The following is a 19,110-nucleotide window of genomic DNA, read 5'->3' on the forward strand; positions in this document are numbered from 1 at the left end:
TAAAATTTAAAAAAATAAATAAAGGAAATATTCAACCTGTGGTTGAGCTGGGGATATAACTCAGTGTGGTACAGTGCTTGCCTAGCATGCATGAGGCCTGGGTTCCATCCCCAGCATGGGGGGGGGGGGGTCGGGGATTCACCCTGTAGTAGATTGCTGGTGAAGGGGAAAGTGATATCTGCTCTTCAGTGTGCTGCATGTAGAGAATAGGTAAGAGGAGGGAAGATGTTCTCCAAGTATTATGGCTCTTCATCATAAATGGATCAACAGTGAATTATACTTTTCAGAGTAATGAATGTCTTGTGAGATTAGCCAATCCACTCTGTCCTCAAAGCTCTCTGGCCCCTGGAAATGCTGGCAGGTGCAGCTCTGGACCCCTAGAGGATGTTGTGGAGCCAGAGCTCTTGTCTTCACAGAGCACTCTGCTTCTCCCTCAACAGGGCAGCTCTATTACCCTTCTTGTCTTAGTTTGATTGGTACTAAAATATTTCTGTTTTATCATTCAGTCTGTTGGTGAAGTGGTTGGCATACTAGTACAGGTAAATGAGTGTTCCAAGTCCTGAGGACCACCTGTGTCATAAGCATCCTGACACAAGTAGCTGGATACTCTGAGGCTGGTTCCTCAGCTCTCTCAAGACCTGCCTGTGGAGAAGCAGAATGTGGGAGCTGAGCCACAGTGTATAATGCAACTCCAACCTGAAAGGAGGGAGTGGGAGAAGGAATGGTTAAGTCCCAAGGCATCTGATACCCTATGCCAGTGATGGCGAACCTTTTAGAGCTTTCAGAGATAACAAACAGCCTGCTGTGGCATGCGTGCCATAGGTTCACCACCACTGCCCTATCATTTTATCTCTAGGTTGACAGAATAAAGGGAAGGCTCCTGTCTAAACATTTTATTGTTCACTTTCCTTGATACAGGTGGCTTATACTTAAGGACCATGCATGTTGTCACAAAGAGGTTTCCACTTGTTTATTATTCTGTAATTTGGCCTTCATTCTGAAAATGGCCCACATCTCAAGAGTCCTTGTGTTGTTAGTTCAGTCATCAAAAAGTATTTTTTCTTTCTTGTATTTTCTGCTAGCTCTTCAATAATGTTCCTAAGCTGAAGATTAGAACAAGCAAACTTCACTAAACCACTGTTGTACATTTTCTCAGAGGTTGCCACATAAATAAGATCTTATAGACCCATCCTATCAATGAATGAAGAGCCTTAATCACAGAACAAAAGAAGTACTACCATATTGCAGTCACAGTAGAATTTTGTCTAAGTCACTACTGACTGGCAGCCTTGGCGATGCCTGAGAGTCAGGGCCTCTTAGCAGAAATCGTTCAGCTTAAATGCATTGTAGCTGGAAGCATGTCTTCTTTGACTTCTGACGGCAGTAAATGGTAAAATTAATTGCCTGCTCTTTGGGTGCATTTTGAACAAGTCACTGTGACCCCAGAAGCAGAAGGAGGTCCTTTCAGAAAGATGCAGTCTTGATCTTTAGAGCTAAGAATACTCTTCTGCAGGCTTAAGCTCTGAGCTAGATTGATGTGGTTACCCTATATATTATTACTGCTCGTGAAGACTCAATTTATATGTAAGTACCAGGCAAATACCCTGTTGGTATCAGTCTCTTGAGTGGCGGCTCAGATTGTCAGAGCTTGTTTTTGTCTTTCTAAATGTTATCACTAAACTTAGCCACTGGAGTCCTATGTTAGCATTCATGTGGCATTTTTTGTTATGCTTAAGCGTTTGTTTTCCTTTTCAGAGAAAATAATGAAACACTTTCCATCTCTCTCCCTAGCAGATTCAAGCTCCAGTAAGACAACAGCCAAAGGTTCAGACAACTCCACCTTCTACCATCCAGGGGCAGAAAGTTGGATCTCTCACTCCTCCATCATCCCCCAAAACTCAGCGTGCTGGGCACAGGAGAATTCTCAGTGATGTAACGCACAGTGCAGTCTTTGGGGTCCCTGCCAGCAAATCGACCCAGCTGCTCCAGGCAGCTGCAGCTGAGGCCAGTCTAAATAAGTCCAAGTATGTGGCGCTTCCCCTTTGTTCTTCTTATCCTGTGGGCAACATCTCCCCTAGGCTGTTATTGTGTGGTTCTTTGCATAAGTATATGTGTGTGTACATAAATGTATAGTAGTGAATGTCTGTATTTGAAAAAAACTAGGCATTTGTCTGTAGTATAAAGCATGCAATTGTATGTGTACCAGACTGATCATAAGAAATAATTTCCAACTTGGCCCACTGTTTTTGTTGTCTCATGTGTTTCATGCTCTGCAGAGTACAGTATTTTCTAAACTCTCGATCTGACTCATCCTCTCCATGCTGAAAGTCTTTCATTTGCCCCCATTGGTTATAGGATGATATCTGAACCCACTGATTACCTCAGCAAGCCCTGTTATACACACTCATGGACTTTCTACCTTCATAAACCCTTGGCTTAATTTGTGATGTCTCCTGGGATTGCTGTTCTCCTTGTCCCCAAAGAAATGCTCATTTATTCTTCAAGATCCATGTCAGAGATAACCTTTTCTTTAATCTTTCCTTTCATATCATTTTATCTGATTTTTTTGAGCATGTATCACATTGCTTTATCATTAATTATTTGTATGTCTGGCTGACATAACCTATGAGTTCTGCAAGACAAGGATTTTGTTTTAGTCAACCTATTTATTTATTTTTGGTACCGGGAATCAAACTCACGACCTTGCTTTTGCAAGGCAGGTGGCGGTGCCACTGAGCTAAATCCCCAGCTAGTCAACCTTTTTAAACACAGTGGCTGGCTCTGTGCCTAATATAAAGTTGATTTTAATGAGGGTTGATTGAGTAAATGCGTTTTCACACCCTCAACTATCTTGAAATCATATATTCTAAAGTTGAAAAATCATTAAGTCAAAGGAGACTAGAAGAAAATTAAATAATGATATCTAAACAGAATAGTGGTAACTGTCTTTATATCTTCTTGTGGTGGTGGGTCTTAATGCTGAGCATGCTAGATCCTGAAAAATGAAAGGCATCCTAAATAGATCTTAGTTCTAGCCTGTCAGAAATCTGTTGTGGTAGTTGTTAGGATCACCAAAGGATACACAAGCCTAAAAACATGTTGCTGAGGGATCCTGAACTAAAGGGCCTTGCAGATGAGACTGAAAACTAAGCAGGAGATTAAAGAAGTAGTGGAAGACATAGGAGTTATGAAGGAAAAGAGACGCTAATTTCACAGAGTGGAAAGGGAGTATGTAGAAACTTCAGTTTTAGTATAAAGCCCTTTTAGGTAAACAGTGAAAAGTGATATTTTGACTTAGGAAAGGATTTGATCCTGGAACCAAGAGAAAATAGTTCGGCCCTTTTTGTTTTGTTCAATTTTTATATGCTTTTTTATTTCATGGGGGTGGGAACCTACCTAGGTCTGCAACCACCACTCCATCAGGCTCTCCTCGGACCTCCCAGCAAAATGTCTGTAATCCTTCAGAAAATTCTACATGGAATCCCTTCGATGATGACAACTTCTCCAAGCTCACAGCTGAAGAACTGCTGAACAAGGACTTTGCCAAGTTGGGGGAAGGTGAGGAAGTCATATCTTTTTTTTTTTCCTACTTTTTTATCAGTGCATATTGATCATACAGATTAATGGATTTCATTTGTGCATGCACATAACATATTTTAATCATTCATCTCTCCCATCACCCATCTCACCCCACACTATCCCCTAGTTTCACCTTTTGGAGGGAGTGGTTCCAATGTGTATAGTGTATTTTGGTGGTTTTTTTGCTTAAATTCTTTTATTGGTACATTTTAGGTATACAATACATTTACATTTATCATTGGGTGCTTGTACCTGTACATGATGTATCTTGGTTCTTATTTTTTCCCCATTATCTGTGCGCCCTTCACCCCTCCACCCTTCCCTATTTACATACTTCATTCATATAGTGTATTTTGATCATGTTTACCTGCTGTTTCCTATCCCTGACCCCCCCCCCACACACATTGCCTTCCTCTTACCTAGTAATAGTCTCCTTTCCTGTCATCTTTCTAGATTCCACATATTAGGGAGAACATGCAATATCTGTCTTTCTGAGTCTGGCTTATTTCACTCAACATGACGATTTCCAGATCCATCCATTTTTTTGCAGATGACAAAATTTTTTTTTTGTGGCTGAATAATACTCCATTGTGTATATGTGCCATTTTTTCCCCTTTATCCACCTATCTGTTCTTAGGCACCTAGGTTGGTTCCATATCCTGACTATTGTATATTGTGTCACAATAAACATGCTAGTATCCAGGTATCTGACTTTAATACCTTTGGGTATATGCCAAGGAGTGGTATAGCTGTATCAAATAGTAGCTGTATTTTTACTTTTTTGAGGAACCTCCATACTGATTCCATAGTACTAATTTACATCCCCACCAGCAGTTTTAGAAGGATTCCTTTTTCCCATATCCTTACATTTATTGTTTTTTTGTATTCTTGATGGTAGCCATTCTGACTGGCGTGAGATGGAATCTTAATGTAGTTTTGATTAGCATTTCCCATTCAAGTCTTTTTCTGTAATTCTTGGTTGTGAATTTTCTGTACTCAGAAATAAGCAAAAGTTAGAATGAATTTTGGCTCTAGAGGGATGTGCTTGTGCACATGTCAGCTTGGGCCTGATCCTCAAAGGCTTGATTTCCAGGGATGCAAACGAACCAACTTTTATTTTTATCACAGTACTGAAGTCTTTTCATCTTTAGGAAATCTTGACCTGTTGTAGGTGGCAGCAAGGAGAGATACTTTTTTTAAAAAAAAAGAGTAATTATGTTTATTTAGGGAAAAAAATAGCATTGCAATGGAAATAATGCATGCTGTGTAACAAATCATGAGCACATTTAAGGAGGTTGAGGCAGGAGAAGGTTATTAAAGGTGAAATGAGAAGAGTTATGTAAGATATCTTGAAACAGTATATTTGACCAGAAGCATTAATAACAAGGGTGATACCAGTCTGAGCTTAAACAGACAACTGCTGGGCAGATGTCTTTGCAGGAGTATTTTTTGTGAAAGGTAGTGGTGGCCTTGTGCAATGTTGTAGATGCATCAGTCTTTTGTGACTAGTCTTTGAGTTCTTGTTAGCAGCCATATATAAAGAGACCTTCTCCTTCAAAGCTTCCAGTTTATTTTTTTGTTAGAATTGACACAAACAACTCGTTTTATTCTTTTTTTAAAAAAATAATAGTACACATTGCATACTTAATGCTTAGATTCATCATGGGGAGTTGGTAGGTGCACATAACATAACTCAATTCTTTCATCTCCATCCCCTCCCCTTTCTCCCTCCTCCCGCCGTCTCTTGGTCCCTTTTCCTTTTGCAAAAGACCTATCTCCCTATAGAGAAGAAACTTTTAGGAGTGATTCAGTGGCATAAAGCAGGATAATGCTGTTAAGCAGAGTTACTCCTTGGAGAGGTATGATGATCTCCTCCTCCTCCTAATTGGTTTTATCATCCCAGAAAGTAGTGACTGCTTGTCCATGAAAGTGTGCCTTCAAATGGATGCTGAATCTCTATGATCATAGTTCTGTGTTACTATTGATTGACACAGAAAGGAGATTTTTGTAAATCAAAGATGAAATTCTGGTTGGATATGCTAGTGCATGTTTATATTCCCAGATACTTGGGAAGCTGAGGCAAGAGAGCACCTTGGCAAGGCCCTGTCTCAAATAAAATAATAAAAATGCTGGGTTGTAGCTCAGTGGTAGAAATCTCGCCTAGCATGTGCAAGGCACTAGATTCAATCTCTACTACTACCAAAATATAAAGAGATACACTTTTCCCCTCAAAATTTACAATCTAATATGGAAGGCAGGACACATACGCACTTCCACACACTTTGGAACAATAGGTGCATCTGAGAAAATTCTCTGATATGCATTTGGAAAAGAGTGCCCTCAGTTTACACAAGAACACAGAATAAAGAAGTGGTCAGAATCAAGTGAATGATTTGAACTGTTGACCAAACATGTTAGCTTTGACTGTTATTTTATAGCAATGTTTAAGAACCCATATTACTTTCTGGCTTTTTAAACAGAAGATAAGGACATAGGGTTTGACTTTCTTTGATAACCCACTTTTGATGTTGTTTGTACCAGTTCTTGTTCTGCACCATAAATGGAAATACCTTTAAGGATTACTGGAAACTAGTTTTTTTGTTCCTAACTAGCTCCCAAATTTAAAAAATTCTCCTCTTTTTAATAATTTCCTGTCTCTCTTCTTGCTGTTCATCTCTTGGCTTTCACATAACACTACTGCCATTATACCTGTCCTTCATAACATCTCACTACTGCCATCTCCACCACCACCTCTTCTCCTTTCCTAAGCTGCTTCCTACATGGAGCACAGATCCATCATCACATTAGAGTTACATAAAAATAAGATTCTAAATAAGGGCTGAAGGCATTCTGATCTGAGGAATGTGCTCGAGTTGTGAGGCTTTAGTTCTGGGGTCTCTCATTTCTTTTTCTTTTCATTTACTTGTCTTTAAAAACATCTTAATTTGTTATAATACATATATAACATAGTATTTGCCATTTTAACCATTTTTAAGCATCTAATTCAGTAGAGTTCACTGTTGCACAACCCCTCTCCAGAACTTTTCTTATCTTGTAAAACTGATATACAGTCTCTTGATTCTTAAGTTTCATTCCTTTTCTTAGTTATTGCGGTGATTAAAAAAGGACCTTTGAATAGCCCAGGTGTTGTCATAGTACAGTGAAAGGAGTCCAGTGTAGAAGGCAGTCAGAGATTGCCCTGCAGCCGTACCATATGTGTGCCCCTCAGGATTCTGCGAGAATGAACCCAGCAGTGCTTTGTCCTTCCAGGCAAGCATCCTGACAAGCTTGGTGGCTCAGCAGAGAGTTTGATCCCAGGCTTCCAGGCGACCCAGGGTGATGCTTTTGCCACTTCCTCGTTTTCTGCCGGAACTGGTGAGTATGGAACATAGCCAAGACAGGAGACTCACTGTTGCCATCCAACACTGTTTTCTTCCCCTCAGGTAGCATTAGCACACTGGGGAACCCTGCCCCGGGCAGTAACTCCTGTCTTCCCTCATTCAAAAGTTGTCAGTAAAAAAGAACAGAGGAAGAGCTAGGATCACTTTGAATGAAAGTGGTGAGAGTGATCTGTCAGTAACGTGCAGGGCTTGTTCTCATTAGGCTAGGACATGGCATAGTCAGTGTTTCTGAATTTGAGGAATGGCACTCTGGTGATCTTTTGTCATGCAGAGATTCTTTAGGACAACATGAGGAATTCTGAGAATTAGATTTTCTGTCTGATATCTAGAAACTCTAAGCTGTGTTTATTTGTGTGTTTGCTTTGAGGGTGAGGAAGATATTTTTAATGAGTTTTTTATTATAGAAGCAATAATATGAGCCTTATTTTCCTCTATATTAATTATACATTCTATATTACAAATTATACATGTTTATCACATATCCCCCATGATCTCACCACCGAGATATATGCAGGGTTACAGTATTGATGTCTGTTAGGCACTAACACACTCATGACAGGGCCATAATTTGTGCGCCTCGCTGCCAGGGGGCTGTGATTTGAATTCTATTGTCTGAGGTTAAACAGCCCAGTGAGACAGTCATGCACGTACTACTGCTGGTTCAGGCTGATGGCAACATGCTAATCTTTTTAGAATCATGGATATCTTTATGAATCTGGTGAAAGTTATATATCTCACTCACCAAAATGGATGTGACCACAGTTTGTACAGTTTTAGGCCTCACCTAAGATTGATGTATATATAGTCATACTTTAAAACCTAGTTTTTTCACTTACTAAATGTGACTTATTTCCCCATGCTAATTAAAGAAGGTCCTAAGTGTTACTTTTAAAATATCTACATTATAACCAAGCATGGTGGTGCATGCCTGTAATCTCAGCACTCAGACAGCTGAGGCAGGAGGATCACTGTGAGTTCAAGGCCTGCCTGAACTACATAGTGAGACCTTATCTCAAAAAAAACCACTAAAAAATTAAAAAATAAAATATCTACATTAAATTTCTTTAAGTAGCTACTAATATATTTAAATAAGTCCCTCATTTCTTAAGATATTATCTTATGTTCAGTGTTTTACTATTGTAAACGCTTTTGCAGTGGATGATCATTTTTTTTCTTATTACTTTTCAGGAGCTCTACTTATGTATAGTAAACGTCTTCCTCAGTCTGTCATTTTTACTGAGTATGATCTCATCTGACCCTAACAGCCCTTGAAAATGGTTTATGTATGAGCCCTACATTATTACAGCCAAGGTGACTGAGGCACAGAGCGTCCCTTTTCCAGGGTTACCTGCTAGCAAGTGGCAGAGCTGCCTCTCAGGTTTTCTGCCTCTTAATAAGGCAAATTTAGTAATTTTCTTTTTCTAGAAAATCATCTATAGTTTCAGGATTTTAAAATTAAAATAGAACATTGGCCAGGGATTTAGTTCAGTGGTATTGTGCCTGCCTTGCAAGCACAAGGTCCTGAGTTCTATCCCCAGTACCATAAAAAGAAAAAGTTAAAATAGAACATTGCAGTCAATCTTTTATAGTATTTTCTTTGTGTACATCAATTTTAGTCATATGTATTGTATATTTTCTGGTAATGGTAGCTAAACATATATTGTTTTATATTTTTAAAAAAATAACATTTATAAAATCTGTTGTTTGGGAGGTTTCAGAGGTTTTTGGTGGCCACATGGTCCTTGGGCATGTGGTGCGACCATCCATCATGTTGGCAGACACGTGGCAGAGCAAAGCTGCTCACTTGGCCAGGATACAAAAGAGAGAGGAAGAGGAAGAGAATGGGGCCCCACTGTCCTCTTTGAGGACACATGCCCAGTGACCCAGAACCTCTCACTAAGCCCACCTCTCGAAGTTTCCAGCACTTTCCAGTGGTCCCTCATTGACGGCCATGCTCATAACATGTGCCTTTGGGGGACATCCCAGATCCAAACTATAGCAGGGCACATGTGAAAACAGAGCAGTCTAGGTGACAGTGTAAGTGTCAGTTATACTACACTGCCATTGTATAAAGTGTCTTTACTGGGGAAAGGTAGATGTAGGGTTCACTCTATATATAGCAATTTAGTGTAATTCTATAATTCTTTCAAATAGAACATTTTAAACCACAATTATAAAAGGGGAAAATGAGAATTTAATTAATGAACATGCTGAAATGCAATGTAAAGAATGATAAAGTAGAAACCAAGAGACCTGGGTTCTGATCCTAGCTCTCTTGGTGGACCACTGGCTAATCTCTTAATTTGAGGGCTTTGTTTTCTTTTCTGGAAAATAAGAAAATTGTGCTACAAAATTCTAAAACCTCTTCAAGCTGTTATATTCCTTAGGGTGTATGCATATTTCTGTAAATCTGTAGTTTGCCAAATAAAGAATGAATTGTATGTTAGATACAGTCAAGAATTTAGGGCTTATCGAACCCCACAATAGATAAGAAGTCTATTTCTGCCTCTTCCTATGTGTTTGCCCAATACTATAATAGACATTATGGTGATGTAATAAGATGCAGTCCCTAAAGGACCTCCAGGAGTTAATGGGTACATAGAAAGTAGTTATACACATGTGCTAGTGTTGACATGCCAAATGTGTAATATGGACAGTAATTCCTAGAGGATTTCTGAAAGAGATTCCTGTAGTCTGCAGTATCCAAGGAAGAAGTAGAAATTCACACGTATGAATATCCTGGTTTGATCATTCATTTGCATCTCATCATATGTTACAAGGGCCACATTGTATAGCTCAGATACTCTGCTCTTACACTGGGCTAGTTCAACTTTTTCCCTTTATTCTATCTCTATGGTTGGACTTACTCTCTAATTTAAGCTGCTGGGTTACTAAATGGTAAATTCCTCTAGATTTACTTGATGATCTCCGATTTTCTCATTTCTTTCTCCTGGCCCTCTTTCCCCTGCAACCAACTCCAGCTGAAAAAAGGAAGGGTGGGCAGACTGTGGATTCTGGCGTCCCACTTCTAAGTGTGTCTGATCCTTTCATTCCTCTTCAGGTACCTGATGCACCAGGTAGGTAAACAGAACTGATCTGAGGTTAAACAGCTTGATTCTTATGTTCCATGACCTCTAGAGAGTTGTTTTAAACATTCCATGAAAAGGATGTGAATTCCAATTTTTTTTTTTTAAGACAGGAAAGTCACTATGTACTTCAGGCTGGCCTTGAACTCACTTTGTAGTGCAGGCCGGCCTTAAACTCATGGCAGTTTCTCCTGCTTCAGTCTCTTGACTGCTGAGATTACAGGCATATGCCACATGCCTGGCTTATATATTTTTATTGTGTCTCAGTAAGAAGGACAAACTTAGTTGGAAGGTACCAACCAGCTCTTAGCAAAGATAATAAAGTCAGTTAAGGTTATATACCTGTCATAGCAGTGTTCTGTTTTTCATCCTTAATTGTGTATATGGTAAAGAGGAAGGGGCTGTATATCAAAAAGAACACTAATACAATATGAATATAATATTGTAGTATGGAACCTATAAGCATATGATAAAAAGAACAACATACAAATAGTGGTTATAGTGTGATGATGGGATTGTGGGTAACTTCCTGTCCAGTTCTTGTTTTTTGTAGTATACCTCTATACAATAAAAATACATAGTAAGGCCTTGCCACTTCCTGAAAACTTTCTGGGCCAGATCCACCAGTGAAGTAAGTTGGACCACAGAAGTTCACATACCCCTCTTGATTTGCCATATTCTTGATTTTTAAGAAGGCAGTCTGAAAAGTAAAAAAATGGTTAGTGTGTTCTGATTGAAACAGCTTTTGAAATAATTGGATGTTTTCTGTTTGGAGTTCATAACTACCAGATATTCCCTTTCTACTCCCCTCCCTATACTATACCGATTGGGGGTGGTGGTGAGGAATGAAAGTCTCCTTTTCTGATAAATAAATCCAATTTCATAAAAGCAACTGGTGGGTCATTTTGCTTCATTTTCCCTTTTTTCTCATTCCTACCCTTTCTAAGTCTTGACCTTGAACTGATAGGTTTATCTTCTCTTCCAGAACATTAAAGGCATTTGATTGTTTGCCTCATGATTGGAAGTGATTGTGATGTTCATATCTTTCACTTACTAAGACAGGCTACAGCTAGAGTACAAGAACAGCTTTTGTTTCTTTAGGCAGTTTGTTGACCCTTCTAAGGGGACGTAAACACTTGCTTTGATCAGATGGTGGTACAGTGGACCCTTGAGTTATGACTGGCCTGACATATAAACAACTTGGGTTATGACTGGAATTTTAGTTTTAATTTACAAACAAAGTCTTAAGTAACAACCCAAATGCTGGCTGCTTGTGCTGAGATGGTCTCAGATACAGATTTAACCTTAAAGAGTTCTAGAAGGAACATTACAGCATCCTTTCATGTGTGGGATTGAGAAATCCTGGGCCAATGTCCTCCTAAGGAGACTGAGAGAGACTTTGAAGGCTGTGGAGAGGAGCCTGAGCCTTCAGTTGACCAACTTGAGTTACAACCAGCCCTCGGGAACAAATTGAATTTATTAAGTCAAGGGCCCACTATATTTAATTTTATTGTTTACTGGACCTGGATGTAGCTCAAAAATATGTGAAATCACCAAGGAATGATTCAGTAGAGGCTGGTTAGAGAAAAGAGAAGAAAGGAATCAAGTAGAGGCCCTTTTCTCTTCCATACCCTTCACATATGTCTGGCAGTACCTAGATAGGCAGTTTTAAGCAGATTGGAAAGGTGTGCACTGTAAACTCAAGCTGGGGCCTGCTGGCCTCTTTTCCTCCCTGCTGTAGAATCAGACAAGGAAAAGGAGCTATGGAGCATTGTCCCTTTGACAGCCCCTTGCTTTTCTGTGACCAAGATAGCCCATGGGCTGCAGAGGTTAGAACCCTGCCTTACCCAGGGCAGAGAATGAGGGCCTCAGGCAAGTAGCTATCCTTTGCAGTTGTCTCAGGAGCCCTCTGGATGGGGGCCAGTGGGGAGCTAGGGACATGTGTCTTGTAGCTCATGAGACTGCTCCAGGTTTGGAGACAAGTCTCAGGTATCAGAGCCAGCCAGCTGCCATCCTGCCCTCTTTATTGCCATCTTTCCTGTCTCCAGTCCGCCCTACTTCTCTCGTTCTGGAGAATTCCTATAAAGTGTTAGTGGTGTACACATTAATAATACCAATGAAGCTATGACCCCTCTTGGATTTTACATATTTATGGGGCACAGTGTGGCATTTTAATATATGTATATAGTTGTAATGATGAGACCAGAGTAGCTGGCATATGTCACCTCACTGAATGGGTAGGTTTGAAAGCAGTGTCACATCATAAGACTTTAGAGCTTATATATACCCTGTGTCAGACGAGATATATATTTTAAAGCCACAGAGCTACAGTAGCCACAATATCTTTTTTTTTTTTTTGGTACCGGGGATCGAATACATCATCTTTTTTTTTTTTCCGGTACTGGGGATCAAACTCGGGACCTTGTGCTTGTGAGGCAGGTGCCAGAACCACTAAGCTAAATCCCCGGCCCAGTCATCTTTTTTGATGGAGCTCATATCAAACACTTTTATCATGTTTGTGAGTTCAGCCTGTTCTACTTCTCTTGTTGGTACAGTCAGAATGGTCCATGAGATTGCTCTTGGTCTTATTAGCCTGTATAGATAGTAGATATCTGTCCTCTCTTTTTATGGATTTTTTGTTTGTTTGTTTGTTTTGAGGCAGGGTCTCCCTTTGTAGTTCAGGCTGGCGCTGAACTCACTATGTAGCCCAGGCTGGTGTTGAACTCACAGCAATCCTCCTGCCCCAGCCTCCCAGAGTGCTGGGATTATAGGCGTCTGCCGCCACACCCAGCTTTTTATATTTTAAAAGAAAAAGGTGGGCTGGGGATTTAGCTCAGTGGTTTCACTGCCTGCTGCACAAGCGCAAGGACCCGAGTTCGATCCCCAGTACCAAAAAATAAATAAATAAATAAAAGAAAAAGGTCATAAACTGGGGTATGTATATCCCTGCTTTGTGTCAAAAAGTGATTTTAATTATCTAATCCTAGACTGATTTGTGAAGGATTTATTACCTTTTTTTTTTTTTTTGGTACCGGGGATCGAACTCGGGTCCTTGTGCTTGTGAAGCAGGCGGCGAAACCACTGAGCTAAATCCCCGACCCGATTACCTTCTTGTCTTGTGCTTAATATTTTTGAGAGGTGAGGGATAAGAGGAGAATCTGAAATACATTAATTCCTAACTCCAACCACAGCACCTACCTCCTTCTCTCTCCTCCCTGTTTCCCACTGCCACTTGAGTTATGTTTAAGAAGAGAAGCAGAGGTGCTCAGAAGACCCACTTTTCTCACTTAACTCCTAAATGTCTTTTTTTTTTTTTTTTGGTATGGGGGATCGAACTCAGATCCTTGCGCTTGAGCAGCAGGTTGCAAAACCACTGAGCTAAATCCCCGGCCTTAACTCCTAAATGTCAAAACACCAACAATCCTGCCCTTCAGAAATACCCTTGGGCTGGGGGTGTACCTCTGTGTGTAGTGCTGGCCTAGCTAGCATGCACAAGGTTCTGGGGTCGGTCCCTAGCACCATTTAAAAATAAAAGACCTTCAGTTTCCTCTATCTAGCCTATATAATTCTGAGTTCATTTTTCCTGAGGGCTCTGTCTTTTTAATTTGTTAACCATGATTTCAGTGCTTCTCCAGGCCCTTACCCTGACTCATTGTTATGTGGGAACCCTAGAGAGTTGAGAAAGAACTGAGTATATTAACAGGAATCACCACTGACAAATATGAGAAGATAGTTCATATAAGAAGACATGTAAATTTCCAGTAATTATTTAAGTTTATCATCATGATAAATCCAAGAAGTATCACTTATAAAAAAAAAAAAAAGTGGTGTGCTGTGACTTCCACCATAGATTTTTTTTTTTTTTTTTTTTTGAGACAGTCTTGCTATGTAGCCCGGGCTGGCTTTGAACTCAGCATCCTCCTTCCCCAGCTTCTGAGTGCTGGAATGCTATTAGATTTGTAAAGATGGGAAAAACATTATCTCAGGCTTGATGAAGATGTAGGAAAATGGATACCTCCGATCCTGCTATGAGGATTATCACCCAGTACGACTTCTTTGGAAGATAGTTTGGCAGTTTATAAAGAAAGCCTTCTGGGTTTTACTTTCTCTTTTACTTAGCAACTCTATTTCTGAAAATTACACCACAAAACATGAATATGCTTAAATATTTGTGGACAAATCAGATTTCACAGGAAAAACTAGAAGAATATTCATTAAAAATGCTTAGGCCAGCCAGAGAGACACATTCCTGTAATTCTGGCACCTGGTAGGCTGAGGCAGCTTGGGTTATATGGTGAGATGTTTTCTCGAAAAACAAAACTTAATAGTCGATATATCTAGAAGTGGAATTACTGGGTACTTTTACTTTTATCCTTTGACTTACCTGTAGTTCCCAAATTTTCCACAATAGACATGTACGATATTAGTTTTATAAAGAAAAAAAATAGAAGTTCTTTTTTCAATGAGGCATGAGCTTAGTGTGCCTTTCTGAGCAGAGTTTGCATTTTGAGCAGCATATAGAGTTAACGTTCTGAAGCGTGCTACTTTGGGACCAGATATTCTTATCTCCTGCCTATGTCTTCCTGCTGAAATGTCCTCCAAGTGCCTCCCCAGCAGTCTGATCGCCACTTCTACTTTCTACTTTTCTACTTTTCTACTTTCTACTTTCTACTTTCTACTCCCATTTTTCCCTGCATGCTGGATGATTGGCTTTTAGTGGTAGGCAGAGTCTTTAAGTTCATCTTCATTTTTTTTTTTTTTTTTTTTTTTTGGTACCGGGGATTGAACTTGGGACCTTGTGCTTGCGAGGCAGGTGGTGGCACCACTGAGCTAAATCCCCGGCCCTCCTCTTCATTTTATTGATTTAAAAAACTGTGATTCAGAGAGAGTGGAAAGACTTGCCTAAAGTCACACATCCCAAATGCAGACCCAGATCTCCTGCCTCTCCCTTTCTGTTAGCTGATGCTGCCTCCTCTGTACATCTCACTTCATTCTAGGAGTTCTGTTCATTCTATTCTGATGCATTTGAGTAGGAATTGGAGTGCACTCATGTTATACTCAGATATCTGTGGCTTGGTGACTCCTCATCCATCTAGTCTTCCTAGTAAAGGAGACTTTATCCCCATTTGTGTATCTAACCCTTTATTTATACACACACAAGCACACAAGTTATGATAAATATGCTCATTTAATCCTAATAAGCTTTTAAAGTATTTCTTATCCTCTGTTTATTATAAGAAACTGATGTTTAGAAAAGTTAGGTTACTTAAATTCAAGCTCTTTTACCCCTTCATGTTGCTTATTTATTTCTCAGAATTTTGCAGACCCCAGCGTACGTCCCTAAAATGTGTAGTATTACACCAAAAAGTAAGGTTAAATAATTCCATCCCCAAATCCTGAGTAGCTTTTCACCATCACCACAACCACTACCACACACACCTACACACAGGCACGCGCGCGCACACACACACACACACACACACACGAGTCTGTAGTCAGTTCTGAAAATATCAGAGGCAACCTAGAAGTTGATAGAAAGTGGACCCTTTTCTCCTATGCAAAAATTGTCCATTGTTTTTTCCCTTGGAATATGATGGGGTCATAGACCCTGACTCCAACACAGAGACAGAAGAACTCCATTTCTTAGGATCAAATCATTACTGAAATGCAATTATAAATAATTTGTACTTCTTTTGTGTGTCACTTTGAATAATAATTGAGAATAAGAGTGTGGGTCTTTGTGTATATCAGGTATGAACTGTCCCAGAAGATGGCTTCTGCTTTTGCATCTGGAGAAGCCATTTTCCATGCTTTATAAAAAATGTAAAGTGTTTGTTTATTAGACACAGTAAGTCATGATATGCTGAAGTGGGCCTTGGTTGAGGTTTTGGATCTTAAGAACACTTCCAGGCAGGTTTCCAAAATTCATTACCCTCTCTCTCTGCTATTCTGTGCTGTGTTTGTTTTTGGCTTTTTGAGGCAATGTCTTATTATATAGTCATCCAGGTTGGCCTTGAACTCACTATGTAGCTCAGACTGGCCTCAAACTCACGGCAGTCCTCCTGCCTCAGACTTCTGAGTGCTGGGATTACAAGCATGCACCACCATGCCCAGGTGAATATCAGTCTTAATGTATGCCGCTTTCTGCTATAAGGTCTTGGCTGAATTACTTAACTTTTCTGAAGCTGGTTTCTTCATCCATAATTGAGAAGGCTAATCTGCAAAAGAACTGAGGTTTCTTCCAGCACCAGCATGTCTGATAACTATTCCGTTGTGCCTGGGGCATTGCCTGTGTGCAGACTCAGCCTACTGTGCTGATGGGAAAGGCAGATCCTATAGGCCATGTGTGGAGAGCTCTTTGAAGTAAGATCTGGGCTCCATCTGGGCTTTATCTGACATGGGCAGGTCACACATTCTCAGTCACTGATGTCCATCTCCCACTATTGCATTATTATTTCCAAACCCAGGGATTTTTGTTGTTGTTGAATAATGAGTGAAAGTATTTGACAGTATACTCTACAAATGTAAGCAATGATTGCTGGTATTATTCTTTCCTTTCCGCCTCTGTCCTATGTGTCTAATATTTGAGTACTTCTACACAGTGATGACCATATAAATTATCGGTGTAAATAGTCTATTATTTTCAGATTTGAAATTCGCCTAAATTTGGCAATTTTCCCAGTGTTCACCTTCATTCTGTCTCATCACATTACACACACATTTTTTACCCTCTCATGTGTTCTGCTAATGGCTAATAAAATAGATTTCTTTTTTTTTTTAAATAGATTTCTTACAAAGTACAGTGAACTCCCAAGTTATAACTGGCCTGACATACAAACAACTTGGGTTAATTAGGTTAATGGAAGATTCCTCTGCCTCTTGTTATCTATAGAGCATACCCAGGTAACCATCCAGATCTCAGCTGTGTTGACTTAGTTACAACCAGCCCTCAGGAACTGATCCAGATCGTAAGTCAAGGGTCCATTGTACCTGACTTTTTCCAGCTCATCCCCCTACCTCCAGTCAAACCAGAAGGAACAGGTGCAGCGAGGAGGCTGAGACTTGGGGATACATGGGTTAATAAACCCCCTTCTCTGCTTTCAGTCACATTGTGAGGGCTGCAAGAGAAGGGCAGAATGCTAGGAGGCTTAGATGTGGTAGGAGGGTGAGGAAAGACTCAGAGGAGACAGTGCCTGAGGGACTATTCAGAAAGGGAGGATCTCCATTTTACAGATGAAGAGATAGTGGATTGCATTAGGGTCACCATCTATCACAGGCTAAAGTTCAAATTCTGAAAGAATGCCTGCCTGGTTTCTACTAGGTAAGTTTTCATCTTTACTTTTTATGGGTTGCTTCACAGGATTGCAAGTTTAGGAGTATAAGTGAAAGAAGCAAATTTTTGTTTTGTTTTGTTTTTGTAGTACTGGGGTTTGAACCCAGGGCCTGATGTATGTTAGACAAGCATTCTAGCACCTATATACATCCCCAGCTTTTTAAAAAGCTTTTATTTTGAGACAAGGTCTTTCAAGTTACTCAGGCTGGCCTTGAACTTTTGATCCTCCTGCCTCAGCCTCCTGCATAGCTGGGATTACAGGCAAGTGCTACCACACTAGGCTTTACATTTTTTTTCATTTCTTGGCAAAAGACATCAACAGTAATCCATCTGCAGACTTATATGTATTTTGTGAGATTTAACCTCAGAATAACTAAGAATATGAGTATCTCGCAGGTCTACAACTGTCATCCGATAAATGATTGTTGAAGTTAACGTAGATCAGGCTGAATTGATTCTCTTGGTGAGTTGTAAACTGTTTCTAAATGCAAGTTTAAAAAAAAAAAATAGATTGTCGGGCTGGGGATTTAGCTCAGTGGTGCCACCACCTGCCTCACAAGCGCAAGTTCCTGAGTTCAATCTCCGGCACCAAAAAAAAAAAAAATAGATTGTCCAGGAAGAAGAATGCCTACCCAGAGACTTCTATGCAAATATATATGGCAGCATTATTTTCCATAGCTGAAAACTGGGAACAACCAAATGTCTATCAACTGATGAATGGATCAACAAAAATGGATCAACATTCATACTACAGAACACATACTATAGAACACTACTCAGCAGTAAACCAGAACGAACTGCTAGTACATGCTTTAATATGAGTGACTCTCAAAAGCTTCATGCTAAATGAAGGAAGAGAGACTCAAAAGATTACATACTGTGTGCTTCCATTTAAAACAGGAATTCTGGAAAAGGCAAAACTATAGTCACAGAAAGCAGATCCATTGTCACCAGGGCCTAGGGTGAGAGGAAAGAATTAACTATAAAGGAGTATGGGGTATTTTTTTTGAGGGTGTTAGAAATGTTCTATATGATTATTTCAGTGGTGATTATATGAATGTGTACAGTTGTTCAAAACTTATCAAATTGTACACTTAAAATTAGTGAGAACTATTGTATAAGAATTAGACCTAAAGTAAAAACAAGCAGCAAACAGGGCAGCATCTTGAATGTTTTACAAAGTGACCACTTCACTTGGGGAAATAGCCTTTTTTAAACTTTTGAGTTTGGAAAGCTTATTGTTAAAATATACTAATAACATTTATTTTTATGTTAGCTATACAAAATATTGGCCCCTAAAATGTATTTGCCTTGAAAACAGTGAATGATCCACTTGGCTTTAATATCTCATGGCACTTTTGCTTTCTCTTTTCTGCCTGACCTAGAAAAACTGATTGAGGGACTCAAATCTCCTGACACTTCTCTTCTGCTCCCTGACCTCTTGCCTATGACAGATCCTTTTGGTAGCACTTCTGATGCTGTGATTGGTAACGTCATTTTTGTTTCTTCTGTCGTGCATGTATATATATGTATTTCAGATTGATAAGCACCTGGTTAGCAGATCCCTAGTGAACAGAACTGGAAAGAAGTAGAAGTACTGAGAAGCCTCCTGGTGTTGGAGCTATGCCTCAAGCTAGCCCAGAAGCCAAAGCTATTTAACTTCCCAATGAAATGTTTTTCTTTAGCTTTCTGTGGGCACAACAGTGTAATT

General features: G+C 39.8%; 1 protein-coding gene across 10 annotated transcripts in view; it reads left to right on the top strand.

The window, feature by feature from the left end:
* Aak1 (AP2 associated kinase 1) overlaps positions 1-19,110 on the top strand; it is a 160,484-nt gene that overhangs the window by 119,463 nt on the left and 21,911 nt on the right. For 5 of the 10 annotated variants that reach the window (XM_087216259.1, XM_087216262.1, XM_087216264.1 and 2 more), the window contains 5 exons: positions 1,792-2,024; positions 3,401-3,558; positions 6,850-6,954; positions 9,962-10,057; positions 18,785-18,886. In XM_087216259.1, coding sequence (XP_087072385.1) covers positions 1,792-2,024; positions 3,401-3,558; positions 6,850-6,954; positions 9,962-10,057; positions 18,785-18,886 — 694 coding nt within the window. The remainder of the gene's footprint in view (positions 1-1,791; positions 2,025-3,400; positions 3,559-6,849; positions 6,955-9,961; positions 10,058-18,784; positions 18,887-19,110) is intronic. The other 5 variants (XM_087216261.1, XM_021262508.2, XM_087216265.1 and 2 more) reach the window with 4 other exon arrangements.

The sequence above is a fragment of the Heterocephalus glaber genome, unplaced genomic scaffold (genome assembly GCF_053883595.1).
Source record: "Heterocephalus glaber isolate CG9 unplaced genomic scaffold, H.glaber_assembly_v1.0 deba00001457, whole genome shotgun sequence".
Classification (NCBI taxonomy): Eukaryota; Metazoa; Chordata; class Mammalia; order Rodentia; family Bathyergidae; genus Heterocephalus; species Heterocephalus glaber.